At 37.1% G+C, this 13,658-nt stretch overlaps 1 protein-coding gene across 1 annotated transcript in view; it reads right to left on the bottom strand.

The window, feature by feature from the left end:
- grik4 (glutamate receptor, ionotropic, kainate 4) overlaps nt 1-13,658 on the bottom strand; it is a 220,526-nt gene that overhangs the window by 52,023 nt on the left and 154,845 nt on the right. Inside the window, exon 10 of the mRNA XM_077610706.1 lies at nt 10,959-11,012. Coding sequence (XP_077466832.1) covers nt 10,959-11,012 — 54 coding nt within the window. The remainder of the gene's footprint in view (nt 1-10,958; nt 11,013-13,658) is intronic.

The following is a 13,658-nucleotide window of genomic DNA, read 5'->3' as shown; positions in this document are numbered from 1 at the left end:
AGCAGGAGAGTGATGGGAGTCTTGGGAGGGTCAAAAACAACTGTGATCATTGAAGGGGGTGAAAAAGGCAGAAGCGCTAACTGATGAGGACAGTCAGGCAGAGTTTAAAGTTGACTGTTAGTGATAAGAGTCCAAAGAATATTGAGCAGGAAGGACGGAGAAGACATAAAATCGCTCTAAAAACCCGCTTCAAATGTAAACTTACAGTTTTTGTTTTTCTGTAGCAGAGGTTTGATCCTAATGGAAGTGTTGACACCGGATTTTCTGATGTAGATCCAATTAAAAAGTGCGATAATTTTGAATAATTTACCTAAATTAGCCTTAAAGCATCATTGTCCATTTTGACATGCTTTTATAGCTAAAAAAAAATCTACTTTGTCACATCTTTTTTATGTGCCATGTAAGATTAATATGAGGAGAGCTATATTGTGATTTGGTCTATTTATTTTACTTCTCTATTTATATTATTTGATTTCGGTATTCACGTTTGCACTTGTTTATTAAAAGAGATTCGGGTAAAAAAAGAAGCCTTTTCTGAAATCACTTCTTGATTTCATGCCATCTACTTTATATAATATTAGGACATAAACATAGGACACCTTGTGGACTTCCTGTGTGTGGCTCCAGTTATTTTTAGCTAGGTCTACAATGTCTTTTGTGTCTTGCTACTGCCACTAAGACATTTCCCGAATACGGGATGAAATAAAGTTCTAATCTAATCTAATAACGATTTTATCCGTTAAGAGCATTTGTCAATTTGTCCCCGACAAAGATAACATCGCACAAAAAATTCAATTACCCTTAAATGATGGTTCATTATCCTCACAGCCAATCAAAAAGATTTCAGCCAATGCCTATTCGTAACCACTCTAGCATATAGCCTCCCATTATCTTGAAAGCCCTTTTCCCGAAGCTAAAATCTACGATTTTCCGACTTCTTGGTCACAAGAACTGCTCCGCAACCCACGACCGATCATTTTTAAACGTCCATCACGACAAAGGACACCTTTCACATCAGACTTCGTCGTCTGATTGAGCGCTAATGACATTTTTTTTTCAGTTTCGGCACCCCCTCCGACAAAGAGCGTCTTAAGTGGCGATAAGTACGGGCGATTTGAAAAGAATTGGCCAATATATCTTATGGTTTGAGGTTGCACGGCAAACCGAGCGGGCAGCCTTCAGTCATGTTTCTCCAGATTGAATATTGATCGTTCAAAAGATTGAGTAGTAATTAACGATATTTCTGCCCTTGAACTAAAACGGGGTCGGATCAGGTGAGCTAAAACTTTGAGGCGTTCGGTCTAGGATTCAAACTGTAAAGAAATATATCTACTAATGTGCAAATTGAGGACAGTAAATCATAGCAACAATTGCTACGTAAATCTTGGTTTTAAAGCGTCCCGCAGGCTTTTAATTACGATGTTTGAATGCGGCGCAAATGTCAGGAAGATTTGTTGTGAAAATTTGTATAAAAGATGGAAGGAATCTCCCGGAGTTGGACATGAGATCAGAAACCGCGGGGTGCCGTACCTCACAGCTAGTCATCGCAGCCTTATCATTTAGCATTTATCTTGGCGCAGTATGCTGTCGTTAAGAAATTAAGTTGGTCTCAAAGCTCATAATAGCCACATATATCAAAACAAATCTGGCCGGACTCCGACAGCGCGCCAGAACCGAATGGCTGTTTTATTTTTTTTTGTTCTTTACTTCGCCATTATTCATAGGAAAGGCTTTTTTTTTGCTAAAACAGGAGCATCTTACTAGTGAGGTAGAGACCTTATGCCCACATTAATATTTAGGCCGTTTGAGTGTGAAAATGCTTGAATATTTCAAAAACGAACATATGCTCGGAAACTGAAGGCGTCTTTTTCGGGAAACTATTCATGCCCCATCTCGCAGATTTATATTCAATCATTTCCTGTACTGCTTATCCTTATAAGGGTCGCGGGGGGTGCCGGGGCCTATGCCAGGCAATGATATGCAGTAGGTGAGAGACACCTTGGATTGGTTGCCTGCCAATCACAGAGACGAACAACTACTTATTTACGTTGACTGCGTATGTTGTTGACTACTTATTTATTGATAATTTATTTAGGATTATTTATTGATTATTTTTGCACTTCATGATGAAGCTTTAAATCTCATTATACTTGTATAATGACAAATGCATTAAATTCAATTTATTTGTTTTATTAATTTATTCATTTATTTATTATTAATTACTTATTGATTGGTTATTTATTGATCATTTATTTGTCTGTTTATTGATGTTATTTATCTCATTATACTTGTTCTACTTGTATAATGACAAAATGTATTCAATTATATTCATTTGTTTCATTTATTTATTCATTTATTTATTTATTATCACACTTATTTATTGATTCATGATTGATATTATTTATTGATCATGTTTATCTGTTTGTTTGTTGTTGTTTTTTGTGCACTTTGTAATGAAGCTTTAAATCTCATTATACTTGTATAATGACAATAAAAGGATTCAATTCAATTCAATTGTTTCATTTATTTATTATGATTACTTTTTTATTGATTGTTGATTGTTATTATTTATTGATCATTTATTTATCCGTTTGTTTGTTGTTGTTTTTTGTGCACTTGTAATGAGGCTTTAAATCTCATTATACTAGTATAGTGACAATAAAAGGATTCAATTCATTTGTTTCATTTATTCATTCATTATTATTACTTATTTACTGGTTGTTTATTATTATTATTATTTATTGATCACTTATTTATCTGTTTGTTTGCTGTTGTTTTTGTGCTTTTTAATGATGTTTAAGTCTCATTATACTGTATAATGACAATAAAATGATTCAATTCAATTCAATTCATTATTATTACTTATTTATTGTTTTTTATTGTCATTATTTATTGATCATTTATTTATCTGTTTGTTTGTTTGTGACAAATTCAAATTCAATTCAATTTGGAGTCTCCATCCAGTAGACAATCGATAGTCTTTTTGTAAGCAGGCTTTTCAGGGTTAGTGTGTAAGAACCTCTCAAAAGTCAAAGTGCCTTTCTTTAAGAATTCCGAGCATTCTGATTCGATTTGACTAAAAGCTATACCGAGTCTTCATTCAAATCAAATGTTGTCACTGAAAGCGATGTCTTAAGTGGTGATGACAAAGAGGCTTAAGACGTTTTTTTATATGTAACTTAATTAAATCAAACTCACATTTAATCTGGGGATGTTTGCTTTCCAAGATGTTGATAAATTGATCGAGGCAGAGCCACGTTGAGGTACGAACTCTTTCCAAGAAATACACTTTCTTGCCCCGTCAACAATTTGTTTGCTTACATGGATGCTAGATGGATTTTCTTCATGTCAGCAGGCTATTGAAATAAGGGGGTGTCGTAGCACTTTGCATATCTGTGTCAGTGTAATTTGAATTAAGAAAAAATGTATAGATCTAAAACATGGTTTATTAGAGCTTTTTTTTCCTCTTAGTAATGGAAATGTATTTTAATCATGTTTTTTATACGTGGAAAACGGAAAATATTTGTATATTTTTAGATTTTACAAAATGCTTTTTGAACTAAAAACACAAAAGAAATTTGTTTTATTAAAAATTGCAATTATTATTTTTAAAAAGGGGAAAATCAGGAAATATAAAATACATCTATAATCTTCATTTGAATTTGATCCTAAAACAGAAAGTTGACACTCATGATGTACTTTACCGGGCCGCACAAAATGATGCGGCGGGCCAGATTCGGCCCCCGGGCCGCCACTTTGACACCTGTGCCATAAACAATTCATATTTTCAAATATTATCCCTCCTTTATACTCTGAATTTAAAGGTAACAATAGATGAAAATGTGTGCCTATTTTAGTCATTTCATCCCTTTTAACCTCCTAAAACCCAAAATCTTGCAAGGCATGAATTTTTATTTTCTCTTTGATAATTTAGGCTAATTGGGACCTCAAACAAAGGATTATCTTTTTAGATGATGTCGTTTCTGAGTAAATGATGTCCACATCATAAGTGGACGCCAGGTCCTTGTAATCCAAAATTTAACATTGTAGTCTTTGACCACCAAAAATGTGATGTTTGTTACACTATTACTAATCAATGAGCATCAATGAGTAAGCATGCAGAAGACTCTAGTGAAAAAAAAAATGATTAAAAAGGTGCTAGAGGTAATGTTAGCTCTCCTATTGGTGAGTTTGGGACTTTCTCACTCTCTCACCAGTGGTTTTTATGTTTTAGCTCATATTCTACCATCAAAAGAGCCACATATGGCTCTCGAGCCATAGGTTCCCTACTCCTGACCGAGCAGCATCAGGTGCTTTCTTTTCTTTAAGTTAAGATATGTAGATAAAATGTGAACATTTTGATTTGGGGCTCTCATGAAAAACATCTTATCAAAGTCCAAAACAGTGGAATATGTAATATGTCATTTTAAGGACATTATTTTTTACAACTAAAGATAAGTTGGCCATCTCCCAAGAATATAAAAGACAGACAGCACTTACTCAAAAGACCATCTTGAAAACAGTATGCAAATGGAGCATTTCTCGGTCCATAATAATCAATTTCTATCTCCATCGTTACAATAGAAAAGTCATTTGTTTGTGCCAAAATTGGAAACAATGCTGTTTTCGAGTTGCAATGTGTTTTGTGTTTTGTCCCTTTCCATGTAGCCCATTATCATTTCCATTTCTCACTTGATTGAGTCTCAGCCGGGAGTCTGAACGCGCCAATATGAACTCGACATAAGCAGCAAAGGGAAATTAATTAAATCTCAATCATTTTCACAGTCACGAGGAGAGCCGTCTAATAGAAAAAAGTGTATCAAGAGTTCATGCAGGGCGCAACGTTGACGAGTTATTATTATTATCCCCCTTTTTGGGGGGAAAGAAACTCTCTCTAAATTATTCCAAAATATCTGCAAGAATTTTCTGCCAGAGCAAAAAAGCACAAGGTTTGAATTTGTATCACTTTGATCATATTTTTCCATCAAGGCCATGTCGACACTCCATTGATAAAGAGCCACGATTGGCTGTAAAGAGGAGGCGGAAAAAACACATTTTAAAATGGATTGCACGAAACCTTTTCACTTTTTTTTTTACAACATATTGTACAGGCTATGATAAAATGTAAAAAAAAAAAAACGAGCAGAAACGAATAACCTTTGACCTTTTCAAGCTGAAAGGTACTGCCGTCATAGCATTGGGAAATAAACAGGTTTATTCATCTTCTCTATTGGTATTGCTCACAAGGGTTACGGGGGTGCTGGAGCGGGTTCAGCTAACTAAGGATAGGAGGCGGGGCACAATGAAATGTTTGCCAGCCAATTGCAAATAAACGAAGATATTTGGGGGCGGGGGTAGGAAAAAAAATCAAGATGTCATTTATTTTATCCTTGTACACAAGGAGTTAATTATACATCTATATCAAGGGTGTCAGCTTTAACGTCAATATAATATAATATAATATTTAGATTTTTTTAAATAAATGGATTAAAAGAACTGGATTAAAAGCCCTGAATATTCAGTTTTTTTATAGATCTAAAACAATGTTTATTTTAGCTTTTTTTAAATATATTTTTAGATTTTCCAAAATGATTTTTGAACTAAAAACACAGAAAAAATTGATTAAAAAAATGACAATTATTGATTTAAAAGGGGAAAAATCAGGAAATCTAATATACATCTATACTCTTCATTTTATTTTGATCCTAAAACAGAAAGTCGGCACTCATGATTTACTTTCCCGGGCCACACAAAATGATGCTGCGGGCCAGATTTGGCCCCCGGGTCGCCACTTTGACACATGTGATCTATATTATTATTTCTATACATTACTATTTTACAAAAAAATATGAAATGACAGATCTGTATTTGGAAATGAGGAGTTCCATGGATAATTCATTCATTCATTTTCTGAACCACTTTTCCTCACAAGGTTCACGGGGGGTGCTGGAGCCTATCCCAGCTTACTTCGGGGCACAATTAGATGGAGAACCATTCACACTTGTACCTAGGATACATGTTCTTTGGAATGTGGGAGGAAACCAGAGTACCCAGAAAAAAATCCACTTCGGCGAGAACATGCAAACTTCCTCATAGGACGAGCGACCTGGATTCAAACCCAGAACTCCAAGACTGTGAGTCCAACGCGCTTCCATGGATAGTGTTTTATGGAATTTTAAAAAATTACTGTCTTAGACCCATCTGATCTACCTCACTGCCAATCAATCCATATTTTTTGAGTAGTTATCAAGCCAGTGTAGCATTTATACTGGTTATCAACCCACTGTTAACAACCCGAATGGCAGACGATCCAAATTGTCTGCGCAAAAATGCTCCGCCGGAGTGAGCGCCCAGCTCCATCTTCTGCTCGACTCACCTTCAAACGACATTAGGGGTCCTATCAACATACGATGAGTCACTGCAAAGCCGATGTTATTTATTCAACCCCGGCGAGTCGCTTGGGCGCCGGGGAACAAATCACTTAGATGGAAACCAGGGAAAGCAGAGCGAGTGCCAGTGGGACTGAAAATCTGGCCGCCTGCACAAGCGCGTCGTGTCCTTTTATCATTCTTTGCGTCGACCATCCATCAGCTCGGCTACAACCAGCCTTCGTGCGCATGGCTCCCGAGTGGATGCTATATTAAGTTGCTGCTGAGAGGCTACATGATGTCAGCTGTTCGCCCGCAACAATTCTTTCAAAGGTAACCCTTCAAAAACCAATGCTGTTTTTCTCACTTTTTCTACCCGAACCTTTGGAATCTTCGTTGGTTTAAATTCTTCTCTCAAAAATAACAACAGTCCCGGTTGGGTCCTCACTGTGTGGAGTTTGTATGTTCTCTCTGGGCTTGTGTGGTTTTTTTCCGGGTACTCCAGTTTCCTCCCACATTGCAAAAATATGCATGGATCAACACTATAAATTGCCCCTAGCTATGATTGGTTGTCTTTTGTCTCCTTGTACCCTGCGATTGGCTGGACACCGCTTTCAGGGTGTCCCCAGTGTGGTCCCCAGGCTTGCGTGGGTTTTCTCCGGGTATTTTGGTTTCCTCAAGTGTCACAAAAACATGTAGCGTAGGCTGGTTGAACACTCTAAATTGCCCCTAGCTATGATTGGTTGTCTTTTGTCTCCTTGTACCCTGCCATTGGCTGGCCACCGCTTTCAGGGTGTCCCCCGCTTGCGTAGGTTTTCTACGGGTACTCCGGTTTCTTCACGCATCGCAAAAACATGCATGAGTCAACACTATAAATTGCCCCTAGCTATGATTGGTTGTCTTTTGTTTCATTGTTCCCTGCAATTGTCTGGCCACTGGTTTTAGGGTGTTCCCCGCCCGGTCCCCGGGCTTGCGTGGGTTTTCTTTGGGTACTTCGTTTTCCTCACACATCGCAAAAACATGTAGTGTAGGCTGGTTGAACACTCTAAATTGCCCCTAGCTACGATTGATTGTTTCTCTCCTTGTGCCCTGCGATTGGCTAGCCACCAATTCAGGGCATCGCCCACCAGGTAGTTAGCTGGGATAACCTCCAGCTCTCCCTTACGGGGATTAGTAGGTTCAGAAAATGAATGAAAACGAAGAAACTAATGGCACATTCATTCCCCACTAAGCCTCTCCAGATGGAATTCTTTCAAAATAAACAGTTAACATTGATATTATCTGCTTTTGGACTTCTACAAAATGAGTTCATACATTTTTGATGGGCGTGACAGGGGAATTGAGTTAGAGAGGATCGGGTAACACAGCTTTTTTGCCTCGTTATAACTAAAATGATGGTCGGAAATGGAAAACCGTAGTAGATTTTGAAGCGGATCTGAAAAATCAATGAACCGAATTCCTGTCTGTTAGAAGAAGACTTTTCTACCAACAAGAAAGATGATATGATGAAAGCTTTTTCTGAGAAGCAACAAGTCAGGCAGAAAAGTGACTGATCATAATTGGCGCCGCATTTCCAGCGTCTCGAAACACCCAGAACAAACAAAACGCGCTTTCCCCGCACATTTCCGGTTTTAATCCTAAGGGAGTTGGAGCTACGATACCTTTAAAGAGAATAAACGTAGACAGGAAGCGGCCAAATGTGTCAGGAAGGAAGCGGTTAAGGAAGGGTTACAGGTGAACGGAGCCAGGGCGTTGATGAGCGTCTTGAAATGATTCAAGGGAAACAGATTAAGCAATGGAGCGCCGTGGCACGTCGTTAGTCAGGGATGTCGGGAACGGAGATAAATGAAGTGCCAGCCGGGGTAAGCGGACGGAAGGAATTCAACGCTGGGAGGAAATGGGAGGGAATAAAAGGAGCCAAAAAAGAGCCAAAAAGAGCCAAAAAAGCCAAAAAAGAGCCAAAAACGAGCCAAACAAGAGCCAAAAAAGAGCCAAAGGAGAGCCAACATGCAAAGGTCGCCGTCGAGAAAAGCCGGGGAGAAATAACATGACTTCCAATTTCACGTTGGTGTCATGACTTGCATTTAATATGCATGTATTAATATTGTATTATCTCAAACTAGATGGATATTTCATTTACCATGGGTTGCCCTCGTCACTTATGCAGTAGGAAGAAAATCAATAGTTTTAAGAGACAGGCTTACTGTATTTTATGGATTATATGTAACATATTTTTCATAGGTTGGCTCCGCCCATGAATAATAATCGATATGTCTTTTTTTTCTCCCTGACTACCAACAGCCTGTCATGTAAATTTTTTTTAGGCTGTAGTTATCTGAAAAAGTCATGTGAACATATGCGTATTAGGGAAGTTGTTTTCCATTTTACTATTGTTATTTACAGGTATGTTTGGTCTTGGTTTTTGTTCAAATAAAAACTTGCCCTCCCAAAAATATAATAATAAATAATAATATATATTATTTGTCTGGTGCGACTAATAGTCCGCAAAATTATGGTATTCAAGATTTAGTCAAATTTTCAGTAAACATATCTTGGGTATTCCTAGCCCAACTTATCAATTAAGAAGTGTTAACTTAATAAAATACGATGAATTAACTTGCATTATCACGTTTGTAGGCAATACTTTGGACAAATTTGGATTGAACTGTGTGTTCGCCTTTGTACGGGATGAATAAAATTTGATCTAATCTAAATTGATATGTGCATTGTGCTGTTGAATTTTTAATGGCCTAGATTTGAATCCTAATCAGAGTCCCTTTTTTGACTTTTCAATCCAAAGCAAAATGGGTTGACCTGAAATATTTCTTAACAATTCAACCACAATTGACATTTTTTAAAATGATTTGATTCCTCCTATATTAAAACTGGATTATATGTTTGAACCAAAGAATTGCGCTTTGGGTGCTTTTCATTGCTATGTTGTTTTTTCAGAAGAGAATCAGTGGAAGATTTAACTAACCAGTGCATAAAAGAGACTTTTTTTTAGTGCAGCCTCTAATTGAGGCTGCATATATCGCTGTCATCGCTAAAAGGAAGCCAGAAATATACCTCCTGAATTCACGACCCAGTAGGTTCATTCAGTGCGCTCACCTTTGAGCCTCGCTTACATGTTTACTGGCTGGACTGTAAAAACGGACTGTTTACTCCAAAAGAAGGAACGTTCTTGTTTGCTGTGAGCTTCAATGACCTGTGTGCTTATTTTTATGGATGAATGCTTCCATTAGGTAGAGAACCAATGGCCAAATGTGTATTGTAAGGGAAAGGCTAACAAGGGAAATAAAATACGGTGTTTTCTCGTATATTAGCCGCGTTCGAGTATAAGCCGTACTCATAAAATTGCCTTAAAATCATGGAATTTTACATTTTCTCTCGTATAAGACGCCACCTGATTCACAATTTTGACCTCCGTATTTGTGGTTTAAATTGGGAGTACAAATGTGTTACTTTGAAGGGAAAATCTTAAGAAAAATCATATTTCTGAGACGCTGTATAAATTGATTGCTGGATTGCACATTCTGAAAGGGTGTTGCCTGCATGTAGACAAATTAAAAAAGGAAGTCACGTGAGCAGTACAACCAGGAAGTGTTTCATTTGTCATCACTAGGTAAGATGGTGGCGCCCTGAGCGAACAATGGCAGGCAAAAGTGAGTTTTTTTCACGTTTTATGCAAGACACGGTTATTTTTTTTCCCTTGAATTGTATTTATAGACGCCAGAATAAATTTTGGTTAGCATTTAATCTGTTTATCTTTTCTCTATTTTGAAATAAATGACCGTATTGTCTTGCGCTATTGCATTTCGTCAATCACCTTGCTGTTTTGTGTCTAATTTGTGCGCATATAAGCCGTCAAATGTCAATAGATGGACGTAGCCTACTTGTAACGTGCCGTAAATACGAAATTCCAAAGGCAATTTTCTCCATTTGAACCATTATAGAACAGTAAAATGTTTACAATGATTGGTTTTTACTTTAAGTTCTTATACAAGTTTCTAAGATTCCACTTGTGTTCATAAACTAATGGACTAATTATTATACTCAATGACTTTAAAGGCCGTAAAACTATCCTAGTACGATATTTGAAGGATACTGAGTCTTACGTAGTCCTGACAGATCAATTTTAAAAAAATGGATGCCGTGCCAAATATTTGCATAGTTGACCACATAGCATTTTACACAACATATGGAATTATATAACATTTCTCCCTTCAACCACGCAACCCTCAACAACAAAGTTTTGTGGAAATTCGAGATATACCATTTAACATACGTAGGCAAAGATAAAGGCGGTAAGAAAATGATTAAATAAATCAAAAAAGGAGAAAGGCAATTGTCAACAGCCAGCATTTGTTTACATTGCTGCAATTGGATTTTGCATAATGCAGCTTCTGCCTGGATGCAGAAACATAACCCATCCATCCATCCAATTATTGACTCTAGAACGATAAAACAAACAAAAAAGCTATCCTGCAGGAGCACGTTGACAGTTAATAGAAAAAGCGAATACTTTCTGGACGACTCAAATTTCTGAGGGGCTCCAATTTGAAATTAAAAAGCTGTTGTTTTGCTTACCAGAGACGTGAAAATGTACGTGTAGTAGACGGACAGCATTCCCAGCTCGGATGCCTGGAAACAAAAGAGAATAATAATAATAATAATACGTACGCCAGTGAGAGAAAGAATTATTTCAACATTTGCAGTCTGAACCTGAAGCAGGTGAGACAAATCGGAAAGTCGGGCAAGCGAGAGGCAAAAAAATGGGGGCGAGAGGTCGCCGATCTGACACTCCACTCGGTGCTACACTGATCAAATCCCACTCTTGATAAGAACAGACATTTATCTGACGGAGGCTCCACGAGAGGGGGGGCAATTAAATTTCAAAGCGGAATTAGTATGCTACTCGACAAGTGTCTGACAATTTGATTAAATCAAAGTCACAGCGGAGTGCAGCCGTGAAGGAGATGGTGAACTTTATAGAATTGCTGCCACTATCAAAAATAAAATAAAAATGGGGATTGGCATGCTGTGATTACGTCGGAATTTACGCTATTGAAATTAAAATTATCTTAAACCTACCAGTCTGTCAGATAGGGTGGAGTAATCAAATGATTAATTATTATCTAAATTATTATCCGGGGCATGAGGTCAAGTATCTAAATCAGGGGTGTCAAACTCGGGTTGGTTCGTGGGCCGCTTTAACGTCAACTTGATTTCACGTGGGCCGGACCATTTTAGATCTAATATTTAGATTTTTTGGGGGATTAAAAGAACTGGATCAAAAGCCCTAAATATTCAGTTTTTTTATAGATATAAAACTGTTTATTTGAACTTTTTTTCTTAGTAAGGGAAAACATCTAATAATCATTTGTTTTTCATTTCAAATGGAATTTTAAAAAAGATACGTATATTCAATATTAAAGTGGAAAAGAGAAAATATTTTTATATATTTATTTTTAGATTTTACAAAATGCTTTTTGACCTAAAAACACCAAAAGAAAAAATGGATAAAAATTGCAATTATTGATTTAAAAAGGGGAAAATCAGGAAATATAATATACAATATAATATATGATGAGATTTAAATCTTGACCACAAAGTCCACAAATACCACCAACAAACAAACGAACAAATAAATAATCAGTAAATAATACATTTGGAAGCAATACGATTCGATATTATGTATCATATCGTTGGATACTAAATGGAAAAAGTGATTTTTATCCCTTTTCTAAACGTCAATCATAAAAAGCCAGTGACAGGTAAATGACAATGTTTTTTTTCTTTATGGTCCTGTAAAAAATAAAATATAAGTGATTTAAGAAATAAAATAGTGTCATAATTGTTTGGTATAAAAAAATCCAAAATCTCTGGCAAAAATAGTCATTTTTATTAATTGAGGACTTTGCTTGTATCTCTTGTTTTGACATATGAATATTGCGTCGCATCATTTTTTGATCACAACTTTCGATGGAAATAAGCCACATTTGCACAAATGGTGAGTTGTTTTGGAAAAATAAGCACATCGAGTCATCAAAATTATGACAACTAATTTTCCTGGAGACGAGTTCATAACATACAACGGGTTTCTTCCCCTCCACTAAAATGGAAATCGATTATTTATCCACTCCTTGTGAATTCAGTCTGGAGGCAAGCTAGCTTTTTTTAATATTCATCTTGGTATTTAGCAGCGGCATGAATAATAAAGAGGAAAAAGTTCACTTGGCATGATACAGGGAACGTTTAAAACTGAACTCATTAAAAGAAACTGGGAAAGACTCCTTTGGGTATTTAACATGCTATTGCACAAAAAGTTACTCAAATCCGGTGAACTTGAAGAAAATAGTGCCCAAGGAAAGAAAAATGTTAAAATAGCTTCTCGGCCAACGGGATTGCTTTTACTACCCGACGTGATGGCGGCTGTTGTCGGACTGGAGGAGAATACATTGGGCGCAAGCACGTATTTGACCCCAATCGCTCTGAATGCTAAACAACTGGAAAGGCTAGGCCTTGTCCGGTGAGGCCTGGATGCGGGCAGGATGTAAACAGGACAAGTCAGTGGTCTCTCCGGACACGGTGCGTGCTCTTATCACCACCCGAGGCTGGTAAACACGGCGGTGAGCAGCCTGGATACGCTTGCCTCTCTGCTGGAGATTTGGGATTGCCCACTTTTCAACTCTCTTGTTGTCTAAATGATGTTTCTTGACGTTCATATAGACCAGGGGGATCAAACTGTTTGCTTCACGGGACACAATAATGGAAAATTAAAATTAATCAAAGACTTACTGCTAACCACTTTAGTCACTTTGTACCTTCGAATTTATGTATGACCACTTATTCAATGTTGACTACTACTACTTATCTATGTTGACTACTACTACTTATCTATGTTGACTACTACTACTTATCTATGTTGACTACTACTACTTATCTATGTTGACTACTACTACTTATCTATGTTGACTACTACTACTTATCTATGTTGACTACTACTACTTATCTATGTTCGCTACTACTTATCTATGTTGACTACTACTTATCTATGTTGACTACTTACTATGTTGACTACTTATCTATGTCGACTACTACTTACTATGTTGTCTACTTATTTATTATGTATTTATTTATTATTATCAATTGATTATTTATCTATGGGGGGCCCGGTAGCGCGAGTGGTTCGCACGTCAGCCTCACAGCTCTGGGGTCCTGGGTTCAAGTCCAGGTCGGTCTACCTGTGTGGAGTTTGCATGTTCTCCCCAGGCCTGTGTAGGTTTC

Source organism: Stigmatopora argus, chromosome 10, assembly GCF_051989625.1.
Source record: "Stigmatopora argus isolate UIUO_Sarg chromosome 10, RoL_Sarg_1.0, whole genome shotgun sequence".
Classification (NCBI taxonomy): Eukaryota; Metazoa; Chordata; class Actinopteri; order Syngnathiformes; family Syngnathidae; genus Stigmatopora; species Stigmatopora argus.
This window is presented reverse-complemented; position numbering and strand designations above follow the sequence as displayed.